The sequence below is a fragment of the Trichophyton rubrum genome, assembly GCF_000151425.1.
Source record: "Trichophyton rubrum CBS 118892 genomic scaffold supercont2.1, whole genome shotgun sequence".
Lineage (NCBI taxonomy): Eukaryota > Fungi > Ascomycota > Eurotiomycetes > Onygenales > Arthrodermataceae > Trichophyton > Trichophyton rubrum.
Window position 1 is genome coordinate 1,120,522 of NW_003456428.1, and position 21,133 is coordinate 1,141,654.

At 48.5% G+C, this 21,133-nt stretch overlaps 7 protein-coding genes and 1 non-coding gene across 8 annotated transcripts; 3 read left to right on the plus strand and 5 right to left on the minus strand.

The window, feature by feature from the left end:
- Positions 1 to 307: 307 nt before the first annotated feature.
- TERG_00427 (uncharacterized protein) lies at positions 308 to 1,370 on the plus strand (the record flags this gene model as incomplete). Its single annotated transcript, XM_003238387.1, has 2 exons — positions 308 to 451; positions 504 to 1,370. The coding sequence occupies 2 exons, from the start codon at positions 308 to 310 to the stop codon at positions 1,368 to 1,370; spliced, it is 1,011 nt and encodes a 336-aa protein (XP_003238435.1).
- A 270-nt stretch (positions 1,371 to 1,640) lies between these two features.
- TERG_10506 lies at positions 1,641 to 1,725 on the plus strand. Its single transcript has one exon. It is a non-coding gene; the product is annotated as a tRNA-Gly (tRNA).
- A 144-nt stretch (positions 1,726 to 1,869) lies between these two features.
- Positions 1,870 to 3,408, minus strand: TERG_00428 (uncharacterized protein; the record flags this gene model as incomplete). The annotated part of the gene is made up of 3 exons (XM_003238388.2): positions 1,870 to 2,756; positions 2,810 to 3,209; positions 3,280 to 3,408. 3 exons carry the CDS (start codon positions 3,406 to 3,408, stop codon positions 1,870 to 1,872), a joined length of 1,416 nt encoding a protein of 471 aa, XP_003238436.2.
- Positions 3,409 to 4,231: 823 nt separating this feature from the next.
- On the minus strand, positions 4,232 to 5,883 carry TERG_00429 (uncharacterized protein; the record flags this gene model as incomplete). Its single annotated transcript, XM_003238389.2, has 3 exons — positions 4,232 to 4,754; positions 4,812 to 4,936; positions 5,005 to 5,883. 3 exons carry the CDS (start codon positions 5,881 to 5,883, stop codon positions 4,232 to 4,234), a joined length of 1,527 nt encoding a protein of 508 aa, XP_003238437.2.
- Positions 5,884 to 12,009: 6,126 nt separating this feature from the next.
- Positions 12,010 to 13,116, plus strand: TERG_00432 (uncharacterized protein; the record flags this gene model as incomplete). Its single annotated transcript, XM_003238392.2, has 1 exon — positions 12,010 to 13,116. One exon carries the CDS (start codon positions 12,010 to 12,012, stop codon positions 13,114 to 13,116), a length of 1,107 nt encoding a protein of 368 aa, XP_003238440.1.
- Positions 13,117 to 15,109: 1,993 nt separating this feature from the next.
- Positions 15,110 to 15,913, minus strand: TERG_08654 (uncharacterized protein; the record flags this gene model as incomplete). Its single annotated transcript, XM_003238394.1, has 1 exon — positions 15,110 to 15,913. One exon carries the CDS (start codon positions 15,911 to 15,913, stop codon positions 15,110 to 15,112), a length of 804 nt encoding a protein of 267 aa, XP_003238442.1.
- A 670-nt stretch (positions 15,914 to 16,583) lies between these two features.
- On the minus strand, positions 16,584 to 18,080 carry TERG_08655 (ADP/ATP carrier protein; the record flags this gene model as incomplete). The annotated part of the gene is made up of 6 exons (XM_003238395.1): positions 16,584 to 16,757; positions 16,823 to 17,203; positions 17,281 to 17,526; positions 17,615 to 17,691; positions 17,825 to 17,846; positions 18,042 to 18,080. 6 exons carry the CDS (start codon positions 18,078 to 18,080, stop codon positions 16,584 to 16,586), a joined length of 939 nt encoding a protein of 312 aa, XP_003238443.1.
- Positions 18,081 to 18,432: 352 nt separating this feature from the next.
- On the minus strand, positions 18,433 to 21,052 carry TERG_00437 (uncharacterized protein; the record flags this gene model as incomplete). The annotated part of the gene is made up of 2 exons (XM_003238397.2): positions 18,433 to 20,838; positions 20,902 to 21,052. 2 exons carry the CDS (start codon positions 21,050 to 21,052, stop codon positions 19,133 to 19,135), a joined length of 1,857 nt encoding a protein of 618 aa, XP_003238445.1. The 3' UTR covers positions 18,433 to 19,132.
- Positions 21,053 to 21,133: the final 81 nt, after the last annotated feature.

Genomic DNA, 21,133 nt, shown 5'->3' on the forward strand with positions numbered 1-21,133 from the left:
GGAAATTACATCTTTACTAGTCATTGATAAGAAGGCAGCCGGTAGTGAGTCATCTTGAGCCTCGTGCGTGACCCATGAACCAACTAGGCTGACCTGGACTTGCATATCAGCACAATAGATACAAGGGCCCTTTTCTATGTTAATATACTATGCGAGAGGACTGAACTCATTGACAACGTATTTTTCTGCGAGCCGTCAAGTCTCCAAGCATCATCCCTCTGCCTTCTCTCCGACTCGATATTTCCATCCCACCTCCCCGCGTTTCGTCCGTCTTCGCCGCCAGACAACTTCTTTTATACCTATCAAAATGGCGCCGCCTCGGGGAAGAGGGGGCAGGGATCAACCAAGAGAATATAGAATATCAAGAGAACTTACGTTTATCTTGCGACATGCAGCGGAGAAGGAAGGAATAAATATCGACAGACAGGGCTATGCCAACGTTGGCGAACTGGTTAGCATACAGACGGGCCCCTTTAAGCACCAGATACTGACACATCCTTCAGCTGCAATATAGAAAACTCAAGGGCCTAAAGTCCACCCTTTCTGACGTCCTAGAAGCAGTCTCTACCTCCGATAAGCAAAGATTTGGCCTTCTATATATCCCAGGTCAACCTACCTCAGCTGAGATAAAGGCAACAGAAGAAGCAACCACAGGTGATGGATCCTCTCTTTCAACTGCTACCAGTCAGGCACTCGCTGCGAATGACCCGGATCCGAATAATTACCTGATCCGTGCGCGACAAGGACATAGCATGAAGTGTATCGACGCCGCTTCGCTACTCACACCACTGACCCTCTCTGAAAATCCTCCTGTCCCCTTGCCTGATACCGTTGTTCATGGAACCTACCACGCTACATGGCCAAAGATACTTCAAAGCGGTGGGCTGAGGTGTATGGGAAGGAATCACATACATTTCGCCAGTGGCCCATCTATAAGTACAATCCTGCCTAATGGGAGAGATGGAGAGGTCGCAACTCCTTCAACCAAAGGCCGAGGACAGGATGGCGTAATTTCTGGGATGAGAGCAGATGCTCAGATACTGATATATATTGACCTTAAGCGTGCCTTGGCTGCTGGGTGTCCATTCGGCCTAAGCGAGAATGGCGTGATTTTAAGTGAGGGTATGTCTACCGATGGGACCGAAGACAAGAAGATTGGACTTGAATTCTTCGACATCGTGGTCGAAAGAAAGAACGGCTTGGGCGTATTGTGGGAGAACGGAGAACTGGTGAAAGAGTCACCAGACTGGATGTTAAACGCAAAAGCCCCAGCAGGAAAAGGTGGACAGAAGGGGCAGGGCGGGAAAGGTAAAGGCAAAGCCCCACGGTTGAAGGTAGAGAGAGACACGGATCATATAGACGAGGATTGATTGTATACCATTTCATGACTAGTTGTGCGATATTCATGTCTTTATAGTGAAGACTACCCGGATACATGGTCTCGGCGTAAATCAAACGAAATAACTACTATAATATTTAGTGTGAGGGAGGTTACTCGTATGAATAAAAGATGGTTCCTGCGCCGTCTTGGCGCATCGGGAGTGACATAAGCTTAAATAAGGTGAAATGTCGTAGTAAATATAGAACACCAACGAGCAGATTTTATGAAGCCAACAGGCGAGCCCCACCAACACACAATAGCATCAATGGTGTAAGGGTAGCACGGGTGCCTTCCATTCACAATTGGTCAAGCACCCAATCCGCGTTCGAGTCGCGGTTGATGCACAAGAGATAATTTAAATTGTCAGAATTTCTCTCCCGCTGCTGGCACTGGAGTGAATCTTGCTATTTTTTTACCTCGCTATAATAGCAAGATTCCAGCCGATGATTGCATATTCATTCGTTGGCAATGATTAAGTCTACTTCATATTACAAAGTGTGTTCCAAACCATTCCTTAACCTCTCTAGCTCACCCTTAGAATTTTCAAACGCTCGCTTAGCTTCCTCATACTGTTCATGCGGAACCCATCCATCTTTGCCAAGGAGACTGGCTCGGAAGTTCTCGAATTCGCTGAATGATTCCCCCCATTCCTCGGCCTGTTGACGTGCTTGTTTTATCTCTTCCTCTGTGAATGGAATAGGGCACTTCAGAGTCACGCCATTTCTTCGTGTTATCTGATCCCATTGTTCATAAATTTGAATGAGAAGCTCTCTCAGGGGTATTGGTCCGTCAAACGCAGACTGTTGGACAATATAAAATATAAACGAGGTGGGACACTCATCATTTCTCATTGCATCCATCGCCTTGGCTAACAGGGGGTTCATTTTTCTCGATGCCAACTCGTAAAATTTCTTTAACCTTAGGCGGCCAAGCGAATCTTCGGCCAGCTTTTTCTCCTCTATTGATAACGTATCAAAGTGCTCTGGGAGCGTAAGATGGACGGCACCCCAAGTGTATGGATCCTCACAGTCGAAAATTGAGGGAAATCTAGACTGCGTGAAGATCGGGGAACTATAGGTTGCTTGCCAGTCGATTATACCCGAAACTTTTGATGGGTCCGTTTCATCAACAAATATATTGTCAAAATGAAGATCCTGGTGCATTAGGATAGGTTGAATGATTTCAGATGGAGGTATTATGTAAGGTAGAACGGTAATAAACTGTTCGAGGAGCTTGACGTGGAGTTTAGAGGAAGATGGCGTACTGACTCGTTCCCAAAATGGCAAGGTATCACCTGGACTAGCGAGGTTGAAATTCTGAACCGAACATATCTCACGCTTCGTTATAGCAGCAAGGTACTCCACAGCCGTCTCCCCTTCAAACTGTAAACTTATAAAAGCAAAGGAATTAGTGTCTGGTTTAACTCACAAGGTCCGTGACTGATGTTATGTTTCTCATCATTGTCGGCATAGAAGGCCCTCTCCGTTGTTGGGCCAATAACGAATCGGGATACTTCGTTTTCCTTTCCAGGCACTTTTTCAGCATTAATAGCTTTGAAGTATCCCGGATAACTTTCCTCGTATGCATCTTTATAATAGAGGCTGCCGTAGCCAGTAAACGGCGTGTTCACAAGTTTCCTCTCAATCTCAACGACATTCTTGACTAAATTGAAACGTTGTCTTTCAGACATGTTGTCCCAAACATCACTCAATTGACGGCCGCCCACCCTCTCCATTAACATATACTCGGCGCTTACTAGATTCTGGTGTGGCCCTGGGGAGCTCCATGCAAGAACTTTAGGAACAGGAATATCAAGGACCGTGCGAAGCTATAAATGAAAGTATTCAAGTTAACACACTTTCATCCTCATCAAAATCGGAGTCAAAAGTTTCTCTTACGAATTCGAGAGTTGCAACTTCACTGGAAACAACCATTTTCGGATTCCCAGCATTTGGGTTAGGTATTCTTGCTATAGGGTTAGGGTTTCGACCGTCAGTTGGTGACAATTCGGCTGCAGGACGCCGCATTATCCCAGCACCTAGCCATGATGCAAACATTGGAGTGCGGATTGACAGGGGTGTTCAGGTTGGGAACCTCGTCAAAATTTACGTCCAGCCAAACAAGAACGCTACCAATGAGACTATACGAGAAATGGCGAACAAAAATAGTCACCAAAACATTGCAAAAACCTGGGTTAATGTCGAAGACCCTGTCGATAACACAACCGTCGACAAAGTGTTCGATGCCCTTGATGAGTGTGCTAAAGAGAATGGACATTGAACGGGTTTATGGTATTGACTCAATAATACTGGGCTCGCATGTAATTAAATTACTCTCAATATATTGGTGTTACCATGAGGGAAGGAAGAAGAGGGTGGTGATAGATTGAAATGAAGTCCACAGGGTTAACTTACATTTGACTTACCAAATGAGCTTATTCCCTTATCAAGCTAATAACTTTAGGGTAAACATCCCATAAATGTATCTGACAATATCCTATTTTGTTTGAATTTATCCTTTCCAGTTTTTATTTATTTGTTTACTTATCCGGCGTTATATATCATGAAAACTGATATAAATGCCTAAAAGATTATAGCCATGATAGCTTCAAGTAGCTAACTAGTTACTTCTTGTGGTTCTTGAAAGTTAACTTTAACTAGACCATTATTTGGGTAACTTCTACCCTTATGTCACGGAACTATACATTTTGTCTATAAGACACCCTCACATTCATCTCTCTCTGAAAGAATATGCCATAACATATACTGGTCCACGGACTAGTAGTATTAATAATACTGATATCAAATCGACGCAACAACTAGCGAATAGTGCAGTTAGCATCCAACTTTATTATATATACCTGGATATTGATATAGGACATACTTCCGGAAATACTTTGTTCAGGTTCATCATGGCGATGGGGATACCCAGGCACCGTGTTGTGCCGTGTCCAAAAATGAGTTCCTGGACTCGAGACATCTCTTGTAGACGCGCTTCGTCGTCAATTAACCAACGTTCAGGCCGGAACACCCGAGGATCGTTACCAAACACTGGGTTTAGCTGAACGCCCCAGGTATTCAAGCCGATGAATGTGCCTTCGGGGATATGCTGTCCATTGTATGTATCTCCCCCAGCAGGAACCATGCGTTCGCGCAACTGAGCTACCGGCGGGAAACAACGAAGGCCTTCCTTTATGCAGGCCTGGAGATATGGTAAACGACGCGCTTCCTGGTCTCGAATCGGCGCGGATATCTTCCCACTGGCTTCTGCTTCGTCGATTTCCTTGGTCAGCCGAGCATATACTCGTGGATTGGACGCTACAGCAAGTAAGGTTGCCCTGATTGCAGTTGCAGTTGTATCGGAACCGGCGACCCTTAGAGTTTGTTAGAATTATATCATAATGTTAAATGGTTAACGGATCAGAGCTCACAAGGATATAATCAACTCTGTTTCTGCCTCACTTGGAGAAAGTCCATGCTTCATAAAAGATGTGAGCATGTCCTTCTTCGGTTCACTCTTGGACTGTTGTCTCTTCTCGACTTCATTACGAGTGATCTGACTGTTGTCAACGTACCGCCACGAGGGACAGCGCTTTGAACGTTTGGATATTATTCATAACATACCCCCATGATAATGCCGATTCCACTTTTATCTTGGGATGAAGGTACTATGAGCCTTCTGATAAAAGGAAATCCCACCAACCAGTGCAACAGATCGTTGATTTCGATGATGACCGAGAAATGTTGAACTATGGGCAGTTGGGATTCGACTGTTTTCAGGAAGTTGGACACATCGCTATCTGTCTTCACAAATCCCATTGGTTTTCCAAAGCAAATATGTGTGATCATATCGACAGCCAGGAACTGGACCCGTTTGGCAATGTCAAATGCATTTGTCCCATTATCATCAGAGAGCCATTTCCGCTCAATCACTTCGACAAAATCCTGGATACGCTCATCAATCATATCTTCTAGCCCCTCCACATCCCGTCCTGCGTATGCCCCAGACATTTGATGCCGTAAGTGATTATGTCTACCCGGATGTCTTTCGGATACTATATTCGGCACCTCAGGGTCTATCCTAATGGAGTCAAACCATGGTCCACGGGTATAATGCGATCGGGCCGCGAGAATCTTGCGAATAAATTCTGGATCGTCGGTAATGAGGTGGTTCGGCCCAATTCGAGCAACGGGACCATATTGCTGGTTGACATTTATAAATCGACTTGCGGATTCACCAGAAGCTATTGTTTTGCACAGCCATAAGCGTGTAAATGCTGCCCATGGCGGGCCATGGAACGGACTAAGGCGTAAGTAACGTGCTGTACTTGACCAGATGACATATATGACTATCCCCGATATGATGGCAAGGCTCACGGCCGAAGGATGTGCTGAAATATGGGATTTCGCAGCTCTGAGCCATTGACCCGTCTCTAGCACTGCCTGTGCATAGTCTAAAACGATCGCGTGCGGAAGGATTGACGTTGTCAAATTTGAAGCCATGATAATAAGAGGTTCAATTTAATAGCAGATAACCGCCATACATTCACTTTCCTATCAGTGTCTTGAACAGCTAACTAGCGAAAGTGGCAGGCTGGTTATATACAGTGGAAATATATGGGCCAGCTTACTCCGTAAATAGTTTCGCAGCTGGCGACCCCCTCTTGGGCCACCAGCTCAACCTTTACCCTGTCGACGGAGTAATTTACAGGGGGCAGACAGGCCGGGGAGCCAAGTTACTCTGGGTATAGTCCCTGACTTCGAGTCACCTAGCTGCAGCCGGGCATGCATAAAAATCCAGGGTACACCATAAGCGGCCCCATTTTCAAACATGGCAGATAAGTGTTAAAGCAGGATACATGGGTTGATTCTCTAAAACAAAAAAAAAAATACAACATTCAACTGGTATGTAAAAATACTCTTCTTTCAGGCGTGTTGAATATGGGTATATAAGTGTTATTCTGCTCACACGGTTGGTTAACTAGCTATCCGTACTCCGTACAGATAATTTATTGCATAGTGGACAGTGGACATTGAGATTAGAGGTATAGAATTTTCCCTGCAGTTTGTTAGGCTGCGTTGTATTTTCTTTCGCTTCTTACTGGTGTATTTATCAGACCCAAGAAAATCCCTTCTCGAATCCGAAGGCTGTATTGAGCCATTTACTAAGTAGTTAAGTGGTTATGCAGGTGTGCAGGGGGTTTCAATACTCTGGCCCTCAGAGATGTGGATCCTATTTGGGCCAGAATCCAGAGTAACGGCATGGATATCTTTCTCTGGAATTGAGTATTTAGGCGTAGAGTTATGCAAAGCAAGTAAAGAGAAAAAAGTGCTCTTCTTACGTTCGCCAACCTTCTTCCAACGGAGAGAATACCTTCTTTGTTAGACGTGATTAGCCTGTGCCATTCCTTAGTAAACGAGTAACTCACATCTGAACATATAGACAGGCATCGTATGAATGAGCTAGGATCACTCTTGAACCTACGGCCCCATATCGAATTATATAGATAAATATCGCACCCATGATAGGGTCACGGAAGTTGCCTGTGGGTCAAGCTCCTCCACATAGTTAGTTACGTAAACTAAACGCGAGGGAAGCTCATTTATAATCAGCGAAGCGGACGAAGAACCAAGAGCATGGGACTTACTAGCCCGTCATTATTATAAGGCAAGCCCTTGACTTCCTCGTCAGTAATATGCATCCAGCTTACGGAGTACTTGCCAGCCGAGTTAGCGTTTACTCCAAGTACCATAGGAAAAAGGCAACCAATTGACCACCAAACCGAGATGGCATCTCGTTAATATTGTGCCAGGAGACTTCAAGGCTCAACAACTTCTTATAAAAGTTTTTGAAAGTGGATTGAGCCAAACATCCTTGGTGAATGGTCTGCGTGATGACAACAGTGGTTGGGTAACTGTCATCGAGTTATCCTTTTACCTTCAAAGTTTTAAGGCTATTCTGCGGGCCGCCAGCCCCACCCGGACCTCTCCTCTCCTCGAAGCGCAATCGCGGGCATGAGTCTGCAAGTCAACAGTCATCAACTCTTCCAATGTGAGGCAGCCAATAAAGCCCCAACGTGATGAAGAGATAACATTGCATGATGTTTAGTACATTCAATTAAGTGGGCGAAAAGAGGGTGTGTATCTGTGTCCCATTAGTTACCTTCGACAGCTACTGATACGCTGTTTCTAGGGCAGTATTGGCCGCCCTATCGACCCTACACTCTCCATTGTATCGATCATCTTGGAGGGATGTACTTTGAGGGAGTCTAAAAAGAGCGCCGTGGAGACCGTACCAAGAATTGATTCCACTAGGAAATTGACAGAGTTTGTAGTCCAAACAAGGGGGAAAAGTATCTGGGATGGTATCAGTATGGGGCGGCAGGGAGCTAGCCATGCGATACCCGCTAATTATTCACACCACATAGCTCGGCTTGATGGGGAAGACAAGGTACATGCTATTGGTATGAAGTTGTCAAAAAATCTAGATGGAAGTGTATCTTCATATACAGCTAGTCACACTTGTATTTTTTTTGGTGTTGGTATCAACTGATAGGAGCCAGATTAGTGGTGGACGGGTATCTTTCTCCGAAAGGGTATATATCGGGTAATGCTCCTCTTTCATTTGCGGCTTTTCAAAGAATCAGTTAGCCTAACAAAAATTATATGAACGAACCGTTATCCTTTCCTTAAATATAAACGGCACCCTTCTACCGCAACAGTGCTCGCAATTCTCTCCAAGCCAAAAACAGAAATGTGCTTGTTGGAGGGGTCAGTTCAGAGAGCCAGCAGTGATGTCAATGCCTATGGAACTGCCACTAAATATGCAAGCGTGCCCTTAACTTCCTTGAAGAAAATATCCCTCTCATTGTCGACAGGTCACTAAGGAGAAGAGGGCAGCCCTGCACACCACGTGCTAGGTTCTACCATATTGTCGACTATATCCACCAGATTCACGGATTTGGTTGATTAACATACGAAACCAACTATAGCTATCGCATAGGATGCAGAGGGAGCAAACTTTCCAATTTAGGGCTTGTATACTTTGTAGAGCAAGCGCGAATTCACAATGAATACGCCGAGAGGGAACTAGAGGGACTGTCAAACTGCTAATGGAAAACTGAATCGTCTGGATCTCCCGACGGGTAGGTTGGGCCATGACCCGGGTAGGCTTTGTACCTGCAATTCTGCCAGTATGCAGGGCCAATAGACAGGATATGTCTGCAAACGGTTCAGGGAAGGAATCAATTGACGGATAGTCGCTGCGGGATGTTTGGGTGTGAGACCCTAGGGTTCGGTATATGTACATGTACACGGGCGAGTGAATTGCCGTGTTTGGCGATAAGACAAACGTGGTATTCTAGCCATCACTGGCCAACCTGGAGTGAAGATACTAAAAATCCATGGTGGATTTCATGGCCGAGTATAGTGATGCCCCAGATCCAAGTAATGGCATCTATTTCGTATATTAAAAGGGATGACAACAATTCTTGCTTGGATCGAGAATCCTGACATCATACTGATGTGTTGTTCAACTCTGTGGCATGTTGAGAAAGTAGCAGTTTAGCAATTCGTTGTCTAGAAGGATGGTATGATTGAAATGATCCCCTCTAACTTAAATTTTGTACGAGGTGGAACAACCAAATCGCTGACTAATATATCATGTGACTACTTTTCTTGGAGATTCAAGTCAGGTGATAATAATATGATGACTAATGCAAAGTATTTCCCATTAAGGAAATAGGTTTATTACTCATCAAATAACTCAGCAGTGACAAGGATATTACCAAATTTACATATATCAGCCAATGAAAATATAGTATTCTATAGAATACAGTACAAAAATGTACCAAAATTACCCGCTCAAACCTTAGATGAAAAAAGGGGGTCAAGCATCAACGAACCATCCACAGTTTCAAGGGACGAACGCGAGATCACAAAACGGCAAAAAGAAAAGAAACGAAACGAAGAGGGAAAAAAAGAAATGAAAGAAGGGAAGGCGCAAAACGAGAGTCTGGCCCTATCGACAAGCCCATGATCATCAATTTAAAGGACCAAAAGCAGATGAAAAAAAGGGGAACGATCGATCAGACGGCATGATTAATCTCCACTACTCCATGGTGTATTCTCTCCAATTGACAAGCACTTTTTCCAAGAAGACAAAGTTCGAAAGATCGCTTTCCTACTTATGGGGATATGAGTTTATGGGGAGGATTATCGATCCAATGTATCCAAAGCTAGATCCCCCCCCCCCCCAATAAATCCCCCTTTTTTCGCCATCCTGCTCGGAACTTGAAAAGATGGGCTATCGAGAAAACAAGGCCCGTTGCACCCGCTGTTTCGAAAAAGCTCAATCCTTGCAAGTTCATGAGTAAAGGGGGAAATGGATGAACTAGTTCTCATTTTACTTGAATTGAGAAACGAGCGGCCAGTCGGGGAATGAAATCCTGGAAAATATAATATACCATGAAAGCTTGCGTTTAATGGTACGAATAAGGGGTATAAAAAAGTGCCAAAACGGGCACAAGCTGGATCGTTGTTGGTGGTGGCGGCGTATCCTCTTGGGTGGCGGTCAGAGAAGGCCTGTAACTCGTTAGCTGTTGAGATCGGTGAAGCAGTTAGCAGTACTCCGTAACAGGAGAGAGAGGGAGAGAGAGGGAGGGAGAGGGGGAGAGAGTCGACGTGGCGTCTGTGAGACTCTAGGTGAGGTTATAATCTCGAAAGTCGACAGTGAGGAAGAAATGCTGTTAATAAGTTCCAAGTCCAAGGTTGCCCGTCGAATGAGAAGGCAGAGACACATGGACGCAGAGAGGAAAAGGCGGCTATAAAGTTCAGCCAATCAGAGGTCGTCCCCTGCCCTGTGAATGCGAGGTTGGGCATGCATGATAATATAAGCCCTACAGTCAGCACAGTCAAGACTCGACAAGATGCATGGTTATGCACATTTTTGACAGGACCGGCCGTGAGCCGTGAGCCGTGAGCCTGTGGGGGAAGCGTCGGAAGGGCGAGGGCGAGTGAGGAGAGAAGCGAGGGACGCTTGGCGAAGGGGGAAAGAAGAGCGCAGGCAGGTCGGGGTCGGAAAAGAACGGAGGGATCCCAAACGCTGTTACATCTAGAAGTTTGCCCAGGGTGTTATGTTATCGAGAACCCTGAGAGCGATCGGTGATGATGCAATGAAGCGATGATGCGGACTGTGCGACATGCCGCTGCACTGGCGCTGTCCTGACGCGCAAGGTGTCTGGAGTCTGCGGGCTCAGAGCGGAGGCCTTTTAGGCGAAAAGAGGGCTGAAGTTGGGTGCTATTATAACTATATATGGGTGACCTTGGTAGCTGAGTGATTATATCATTTGTTTACGCCTGTTAAAAGTGGGATAATATTGGGTACGAGCGCTACGCGAGGGAGGCGAAGTAAGCGAAGGGGAGATCCCAACCCCTCATCGCGGACGAAGCACAAGAACAGAAGAAAGAACAAGCAGCAAGAAACGTCAGTTGGATGACTTGCATCATGGGCGACGAGCCGGCAGAGGCAGAGGAAGATGGAGGAAAGGCGCGCAGTGGTTGGCTGGTGGGCGAGCGGCCAATGGCAGAGAGGGACTCGGGCAGCCGCCGGAGCAGCGCGAAAGGTCTGGCGGGAGGCGCGGGTGGAGAGGCAGGCCAGGCAGGAAGAAGCAGGAAGAGGGCAGTCGTCGGACAGTGGAAGCCAGCAGAAGGAGATAGAAAGTATCTCATATGCATCTTTGCCTTGCTCTGTTCTTGTCGAGTCTTTGCCGCTACTGTTCTGCTACTGTTCTGCTACTATTTACTATCTACTCGCTACCGCTGCGATCTCCAGCTCTTATCAGCTTATCGCTCTGTGTATCTGCTCGCTGAGTCAGCTCACGTGCCACCCACCAGATCGGGTCAACCCGGCCTAGCGCCCAAAGCGGCTTAGCCTGCGGGGAGACCCTAAAAAAGCAAAGAGTAAAAAGTGGGTCCCACCTGACTCTCCCTGGCTTGGCAAGGCCCTTTCCCCAAAGGGGCCAGGTCTCCACTTTTCCGTCCTTCTGCACGCTCTTTTTTCGCCTTTTCTCGTCCTTCCTCGCCCTTCCGGCTGCTTCTTCTTCTTCTCTTCTTCCTCTTCTCTTTTATATTCCATCAACTACCAACAACATACAGACAGCAGATCCAGCAGCAGCACCGAACAGCCCCCCGAGAAGACGCACGCAAGCAGGCAGAGAAGACGCAGAAGCCGCAGAAGAAAGTTGACCAAGATTTCATCCCTGACCTTCTGGCTCTTTTGACCTACCTGACTGGCCCTTCTCTTTTTCCTCTGTTTTTCTCCACTTTCTGTACAGTCTTAATATATCCGCGTCTTTCTTCTCTTCTCTCTTCTTACTTCATACAACAACAACAACAGCAACAACAACAACAGCAACAAACAAGAGGACTCTATACGGGGTCCTGGTCTATCTGTGATAACTCTCAGCTCGTGATACTCGCGCTTGTGGTCATATTTTGTGGTCTTCACTGACGTTGGTTCCCTTCCCCCCCTTGGCGTTGTTCCTATGACTCCAGATGGTCGCGTTAGTCACATGCTAATTCTCACTCAACTCGCAGTTACAACAACCATCCCCAGATACCATCAGAGTCATGGCTCCTCGCTCAGCTCCCAAGACGGCCTCCATGGACATTCCCAAGTCGCGGGATGCTCCTCGCCGCCATGGCATGCTGCCTACGCCTCCCTCGTCCATCTCTCCTTGCCTCAACCCCCAGGGCTTCAAGCAGCGTGTCACCCAGGAGGCCCTCCACCAGTATAACCTCCGGTCGCCGCCGGCCTCCTCTTCCCTCGTTCCGCATGACACCCGGCACGAGATAGACGCAGTCGACTCAGACATCGACCTCCAAGACACTGAGGACAGGCGTGTTCCTTCATCAGCCGCAGCCGCAGCCGCAGCCGCAGCCGCATCCACTTCAAAGGGCAAGGCTGATGTTTCGGGAGACATCACCCCTGCCATGTTGGCCAAACACTACCTGCCCGACATCCTGCTCGCACACGGCCCGCTCGCCATCAGACACATCATGGGGTACTTGACGACCTCTGTGCCTGGGTTCGCCATGATACCGCCTGCCAAGGCTAGGAGACTTGTCGTGGCTGGCCTAGAGGGCAAGGCGTCGCTCTCAGCCAACGCTGACTTCATGGATGACGGCGAGGTCGAGTTCGAAAAAGTCGGATGGGGTCGCTGGGACGCCTACCGTCGTGGCCAGCAGAAGCGGGAAGGAGGCAATCATCACACTGCCACTGAGCGTGCTGGCCACGTCAACCACCATCATCTTCCCTTGCCTCACTACTACGCCCCCGTGGACTCGCCCATCTTCTCCCACTCAGATTTCAGTCAGAACCAAGACATCGACGAGGTGGACAAGATGTCCCTTGACGACGACGGTGCCAGCCAGCCACGCATGTATTGCTCTTCCTCCGCTTCCGAGGAGCCGGACATCATGGACGGCGACTGGGATGAGGCTGACATGACCGACGAAGAGGACTGGGCGAACATCGGTGCCGACGCACTCAGAGCGCAGTCCCTCGGCCAGGAGCCTTCCATGCCGTCGTCTGTCTACGCTCGAGGATGTGGCTATGGATACGGAGGAGGACCGTCTTCCTCTGCTCTGGCCAAGGCTGCTCCCATCGCCATGCCCGGTGGCAATGTCGAGGAACGTGCCGCTGTCGAAGCACTTCTGCAGCTTGGGTCGATGTAGTCTTCCTTGTCTAAGTAACATCGGACCTTCGCGCGTCAACACCCGCCCGACAACCCATGCATATACCTTACCACCTCACTTCTATACATTTTTTACATTTCTTCCTCCCCCCCCTTTTTTTCCCTATTAAACCAGCATACAATATTTTAATCCCCAAGACACGACCCGAAACGAAGCCTTACCCCCTTTTCATTCCTTTTTTTTTTCTCACGATATCAAGTACGCGTGGCTGGCCCCCGATCGTATACTTATCAACCCACACTCCTTTTTTTGGCCTCACGATGTATATTTCTCTCCTTATATTTTTCTCTTTTCTTTTCTTTATCTTTCCAGCGTTTTACTTAATGTGTTTTCTTCACTGAACGTGGATTTCCGATCTGACGGTGGCGGTGTTTTCATCCTTTTACTCCCTTTCTACCTCCTTTCTTGGCCGGTTGGCGGCTTGCATATCTGGAATATGGCGCAAGCTGAGGAATCCACATCAAAGACAAACCACCGAACAACCAGCGAACGACCCCTCGGCTCCTCTTTTTTCTTACTTGATTAGCATAAACTCGCGATTCGAATTTGCTTCCGTGCCAGGCCAGCCATCTCAACAATGGCAGCGCTATCTGAGAAACGATGGGCACTGGAAGTAGAAGATGACGGTTGAAGTTGAATTCGAGCTCGGGAAGTCGAAGTCGATCTGGAACCAGGATCTGGGAACTATCAATCAATCAATCAGTTAATGGGAGCAAAAGAAGAGAGAAGAAAAGAAAAATTAACCTGGCTGGCTGGCGCGTTTGTCTTGTTATGCTCTGCTTTCTATCTTGCTCTTGTTCTTCGTTTCGTCTTCTTCCCTGTTTGTTCCATGTCCACCAGCAAAAAGCAACAGCCGTTAGAAGATCAGGAACAAGAGAGATGAAGGAAAAAAAAGAAAACATGCAAGCATCAAACAAACAAACGAACAAACAAACAAACCAACCAAACCAAACCACACCAAACAACCATCATTCTTCCGGTTTTCCTTTCCCTCATCTTTATACCCCCTTTATTCCTTCTTTCCTATGTTCAGCATCATGATTCCCCATATCTCATGTTTATTGTTCTAGTTCTTCCCTTTGTTCTGTCCTGCCTGCCTGCCTGCCTGCCTACTACGATATGCCATGATACCACACGATTTCCCACCACCAAACTCCAACTCCATCAGCCGAAAATCAAGAAACATCCACAAAAAAATTGAGAATAACCTTGGAAGAGAAATAAGAAAAACAACAAATAAAGGCCCCATCCTACCTACACACACGCTCGGCGCAGAATCCGTTTCTTAACGTCATTTGCATGTTTTTTGGTTCTGGACGATGGCATTCAGCGGCGGCGACGGGCGACAGGAGAGGGGAGGTCTGGATGGTCCGGTCATCTTAACTGCATTGTACTTGACATCCAACCGCCCTTGTCCTGCTCGTCTGTTTTGCGTGTCTGTCTGCCTGTCTGCCTTGCCCCTTTTTTTCCCCCAAGTTTTACGAGCCTTCTCTTCTGCTCTCCTCTCTGCTTCTACACAGCCCAGCTGGCCAGCGGAAAATGCACGACATCTTGGTCTGCCGTCCAGCAACTTACTTGGTCATCTTAACTGTATTGTACTGGGAGTTTGTTCACCCCTGGGCGATAGCTCTGCAGTTCCCTGTCTGGCGTTGGGCTGTGTTGAGGGTATCTTATCAGCCATTTCTTTGCGTTTACTAGCTAGGTAGTTTTTTTTTCTTCTTCCATGGGGGGAGATCAGATGAGATGTTTGATACACACTACATATACTTATTTACACTACACTCTACAACATTACATTATACATACACTTGCTATACGCAATAACTAATTAATGAAGACACGCTAATTTCATATTTCTCTCTCCTCTCTACCTATTTCACAGTGTAAAAAAGGAAATGCCGTAAAAATACAATTAAACCAATGATACAATGATTACACCCGAAAGCGTCTTTCTACCTGCTGCCTCTGCCTTCTACGAGCGGGAATTAACCCACCTCCAAATCCCCTCTTCTGCCTCTGCCATTCTCTCTCCAGCACTCTTCATCCACGAAAGCGTTGTCTCCCATGCCCCAGCAGCAGAATTCCACAGCCACTCACTATCATCTGCTGCTTGGCCGTCGCGATCCTCATCGTCGCCAAAGAAGTCATACTGGTACACATATCGTCCTCCCGCTTCACCGGGCGCTGGGTCCCAGACCTGCCGCATGCCGAAATGCGGGCCCTCGCCGGTACCAAACCCCGCGCCGTCTGCAGCGAGTGTTGCGGGTGACGGCTGGGCGATGGCGGGATTCTGGCGGTATCCTGGTGGATGCTCAAGGTTGGGCAGTTTATTGCTGTGGTTTGATGCTGAGCGTTGATGTTGCTGTGGTAGAGTTTGGATGTGATGGTGTTGAGCATGTGTTTGAGTATCTATATGTGCGCTCGGCGGTTTCGTTGTTGTCGTCGACGCCTTGTAGAGATGCATTTCTGATGCTTTGGGAGGAGGAGGGATGGGTTGGCGGACGTTGGGGGTTTCTTGGGGTGGCACGCTGGCGCCTGTCCATGACGTACTGTGCCCTGTATATGGGGATGGAAAGGGCTGTGGTTGCGGTGGAGGAGGAACAGGTGAAGGCGAGTCTTCCGAGGTTGCTGCTGGGCCCGTTGGCGTTGGGCCAGGACCTGGCTCGGCTTCAGGAGCCGTTATTGTAGACGTTCCAGTGGTGGATGTAGTATGGAGATGCGTCTCCTCCTGACTCGACACAGCCCCAGCTGGCGACTTCTCCGGCTCGTTCTCCATCCTCGACCGATGACAGCGTCCGAAGTACGGTAGAAAGCCCACAAGGTTGAGAGGGGTATGCGTCTTTGAATGCAGCAGCTGATGTTTTCTGCTGGATTGATTTTAAATGCTTTGTAGTAGAAAGCGAGTTCTACTGCAATCGAAGCTGGCTGAGCGGAAGCTACGTCATATCATGTGACCCCACTCGAGAACTCTGATTGGCTCTCGAATGAAGGACCTGCGTGGAAAGGACGGGGACGAGGGAGACAGTTTGAGAGCAATAAAAAAAAAAGGACATTTTCTATCTGACAAGGTTGTACATAGTGAAAACACAGAAGAAAGGGAAAAGGCAGGGGGGACAAGGGAGAGAAGTTGATTGAATGCCAAGATGTCACAGGAGGAAATACACAGAAAATCAGCAGGAAAGAGACCTCGCATGTAGTAGTGGTAAAGTACAGATGGGTAGTGAAAGGAAAAACGCGACCCTGTCTCCGATTTCTCTAATGCATCGAGAACGAGGACGATAGGATTCGGTGGTCCTCGACGCACTGTTGTTGTTCCATGATGCTGCTCCGGGGGCGTCAAGACACTCCTCACTTCTCTCCCAGAGGAAGAAGCACCAACGGCCATCACGAATGAACACTCAAGGGACTGTGATCCATTATGGTCCGGGTTTCGGCAGGCGAGCCGTTTACTTGAACTTCTTTCCGAAGAGGAGGAGCTGGACCTGGTCGTAGATAGAGAGGACACCAGCACCGGCAACACCACGGAGGATGTTGGCACCAGCACCCTTGAAGAAGGAGCGGATACCCTCCTTAGCCATGATCTGGCGGGCAGCATCGAAGGAAGAAGAGTACTTGACGGCCTGCACAGCTTGTTAGATATGATATACCGGTGTATAGTTGACGGTATGGATAATAAGATACGTACCTCACCAGAAGTCATCATCATACGACGACGGACAGTGTCAAGAGGATAAGAAGCAATACCAGCACCAGTGGTGACAGTCCAGCCGAGCAAGAAGGAGGCAAGGAAGTTACCCTCAAGAGGTCCGACGAGAAGAACAGGCTTGATGGAGTCGTACATTCCGAAGTACAGACCACGGTAGACGACAATTCCGAGGACGGAGGGTCCGAATCCACGGTAGAGACCAGCAATACCATCAGAGGCGAGGGTCTTCTTGTAGACGTCAATCAGACCGTTGAACTGACGCTCACCACCACCCTTCTTAGCAGACTTGGCGTCGTTGGCAAGACGGGTACGGGCGTAGTCGAGGGAGTAGACGAATAGGAGGGAGGTGGCACCAGCCATCTATTATATACGGTCAGATTTTTCAATGTTCTTCAAAATCGCCGATAGTACAGGAAAAAAAAAAAAAAAAAACTTACACCACCGGAGGCCAAGTTACCGGCCATCCAAGTCCAGTATCCATCACGGTCCTTCTTGAAGGCGAACATGGACTTGTAGGTGTCACGGAAAGCGAAGTTGAGGGCCTGGGTTGGGAAGTAACGGATAACGTTGGCAGTGTTACCTCTCCAGAGGGAGACCATACCCTCAGTACCGGCAGTTCTGCGGAAGCAGTCCATGATGCCGTTGTACTTGCGGTCGAGACGACCAGACTTCAACATCTCGTCCTAATTGGGGAGTTAGCCTACCTATCACATGCGAAGAGTCTGCAGCGATGGTTTCAAGCCTGCCGCTTGCAACTTCGATTGAACAAACCTGGTTCTGGATAAGAAGCTTGACACGCTCAATAGGAGCGGCAGCAGTCTTGGAGACGGCGGCGGAAACACCACCCACTGCAGAGAACTGTTAGCATATCCATCCCGAGGGTCTTCCAAACTGCGCACCAGGATTTTCTCTGGTTGAGATTCTGATGAACGCAGTCGTTTGCTTCTAGCTTAATAGCTTAGCAGGAGTGATTCCACGTACTCATGAAGTCCACGACGAAGCCCTATAGCCATGAGACACGTTAGCCGACGCTGTCCGCGTGAGACTGAAAATTTTTTCACCACTCTCGAGAGCAGCATCGGCAGCATCGAATTCCACCCATTGCGAGCTCGCGGCCGTGCCATTGACAACCGCTCTCATCAATTGAACGCTCGAGCTGCCTCTGCCTCCCGTCCTGGGGGGTTTGATGGCTACTTACGGGGACTCCGAAGATAGACTTGTCCTGTTGGCTAGCCATTGTGCCGGTATGTGATTTTCTTCGCTGGACTGAAGAAAGGGAAGAGAGGAGAGGGTGGTAAAGGCTGGCAAAGGGATGCGAGGCCTTCAAGAAGGAGGAGAGAGGGATGCAAATGAAGCTGAGAGATGGAAGGGAGAAAGAGGAGAGAAAGAGAAGAAGAAGAGAAAAATCTGAAGAAGAGAAAAAATACTCAATTGGGTTGTCAGGGAGGAAAAGGAAAATTTGTCGCGCTAGGCCTCTTTGGGCGAAGTTGTCACGTTGCCGACTTCTCCCGAGATTTTCCCTCGGCGGGAAAAACTTTTCGTCTTTTTTTTTTTTTTTTTTTTTTCTTTCCCCTTCGGCTGGTGGTGGTGGTGGCTGCTGGCTGCTGGCTACTGGCTACTGGCTACGAGTCGCTGGGCTTGCTGCTGCTGAAGAATCCACTCGGGGCAAAACCAGAGACCAGACATCGGCGGTCTTGCTTCTCTGGCGCTGCCTAGGTAACCGCCGCGCCGTCTCCAGGGAGGCAAAGCGAGAGACGAAGCTGGGGCTGGGGGTGGAGGAGCAGAGGGCGACGCTACCCACAGGCGCAGGCATGAGGTGCAGCAGGCAGGGCTTTTGGCTCTCCCGTTACGCGGTAATGATACCGTCAGCTGGCCTTCTTGCTGGCGCCAAGACGGCGGCAAGGCTGGTACTGCCGGAACGCATGCTGTAATTTATCTTGCAACACTAATCTGCCAGTGGGAGTACGAGGAACCTGGGATGCAGGCTTCTTTTTGCAGCAACGCTGAGATATATACGGAGTCCTGCTCCAGCGTGCTGCAAAGACAGGCTGCTCGCACAGTACGGAGTAGACGCTGTTGTTGCAGCTTTCGTGCATCGGAGCTCAGGCTGTTCCAAGGAGAAGCTTTGGAGATCGTCAGGGCTGGGCGGCTTAGTCAGCAAGGTACATCAAAGTGACGCCCAAAGCAAGACATCAACACGCAGTGACGCTTCATTCAGATGTCTAGTACGGAGTAATCAGTATTTATCAAGGGCATACACAGAACCGAGCATAGTCATATATAAATACATCAGTGCTTCCTTGACCGTTTGCGGCGCTTGCTGCTGCCCTCTCGGATGTCTACCGTGGTCTCCCCGTCAGCATTTCCAGTACTGCCGGCAGGGACAGCCTCAGCAGTCAACTCCGGCGGCTCTTCAGTACCAAACGTCTGCTTGCGCCATTCTCGCAGTCTAGCCTTCTTACCCAGACGTTTGTGGTCTCGCCTCTTCTTCTCTGCGTCCCGGAAACTGGCCAGCTTCTTCAGGCCGGCGTACTGGTTCAGCTGAGCGTCGTCTGCCATCAAGATGTCACGGGCAGTCAGGCCGAATGAGACAGGTGACGATTCACGGTAGCGGAAAGTGCCCCCAAACTTCTTTGAGGAACCCGGTAGCAGAGACGGTTCGAGCTCGAGGGACTTGTCAGCCAGAGCCTCGATCTTTCGTCGTTCTCGTTTGGCTTCCTTTTGCTTGTCCTTCTTCTCCTGGAGCATCTGCTTCTTGGACTTCTTCCCTCCACTTTGGCTTTCTCCTTCAGCGCCCTCGTCTTCATCTTCATCATCCATGTCGATGTCCACGTCTAGATCCTCGTCAAAGTCTGGCACAAGGTCACCAATGTCAATGTCATCATCCCATTTAGGCTTCTTCAGCCTGCGCTTCTTTGGGGAGCCGCCCTCCTCGTCACCACTTTCATCCTCTTCCTCATTCGCAGCATAATACTCATCTCCAAACCGCCGTTTCATCTCCTGCTCCCATTTCTCATCATCCCAGCCTTCATCGAGGAACCTTCCCCAGTCTTCATCTGCAAAATCGCTGCTCTTTACGCCGGCTGCCTTCTTTATCTTGGCAAGCTTCTCTTCAAGCTCCTCAATCTTCAGTTTTCGTAGTCTTGCTCGCTCCTCTTCACGTTGCTTCTTCTCTTCCTCTTTTCTCTGTCGTTCCAGTTCTCGTTGACGCTTGCGGCCGCTGACCTCTTCCCTTCGGACTGAATACTTGTTTGTGGTATCACGAGCGTGGGTGCGAATAACTTCATTGAGCTTATTGGGGTCTTCAAATCGTAGGTTATAAGCTTCCTCGAACTGCTCGGCTTTCTTGTCTTCCTCTTCATCATCGGATTCCAGGGGCTGGAAGCTGGATTTTGACGTAGCCACCCAGGCACGAGATGCCATGAAGTTTGACAGAAATAGTTCAGGGTCTTGGTCCGCCTCAGCAACATCCTTATCTGTTATCGTAGGTCGGTCAGACTTGGGCATTGGTATTTTCTCTTTGCGGACCAGGAATCCATCGTCTTCCTCCTCCTCATCATGCTCCCCATTCTCTGCCGTTGAGTGCATTTCTTTAACAATCGACCGTTTCAAGTCTTCCTGTTCCTGAGCGTACGTCTTCGGCGCAGCCTCTTTATCGTCCTCCACCGCGGCCTGGCCACTGAGTAGGTTCTGACGATGGTAGTCTTTCAGGTACATGGGTTTTTCCGCCTTGGAAGCCTCCGATTTGATTCCCTCTGCATTTTCTGTCTCATCCAGGGTAGTGTAAAACTTCGCATTCGGGTCATACACTTTCGGGTCCTTGGACCTTATAGCCTGCAGTGTAGCAGCGATTTCCTCATCGAGCGCCTCAGTCACAAGTTCCGCAGCATCATCCTCCTCTTCCGAATCCTCAGAGTCAGATTCTTCTTCATCTTCCTCTTCGTCTGCGGGCGGCTTGCTTTTTGAGAGTGATCGTTTTCCAAGCTTGTTCTCAACTAAAAAGTAATAGGTTAAATTTCACTCCATGTAAAACATTGGGTAAACGGATCGAGACTAACGCTGTACCATCTCCTCTCTCTTCTTGTTGTATTCAAAGCGCCTGGCATACTCCTTATTGACATTGAGCTTGAAGTCCTCTGTAACGGCTTCATCTTCTGAGCCGCTCTCGGCAAAGAGGACCTTCTTCTGACGCTTATTCGGAGGTTCCATGGCTGCGCGGGAGAGGGACAACCGAGATAACCGACTGAAAGTCACAGGATCAAGAAAACACAACCAATGTGCGTCTCAATG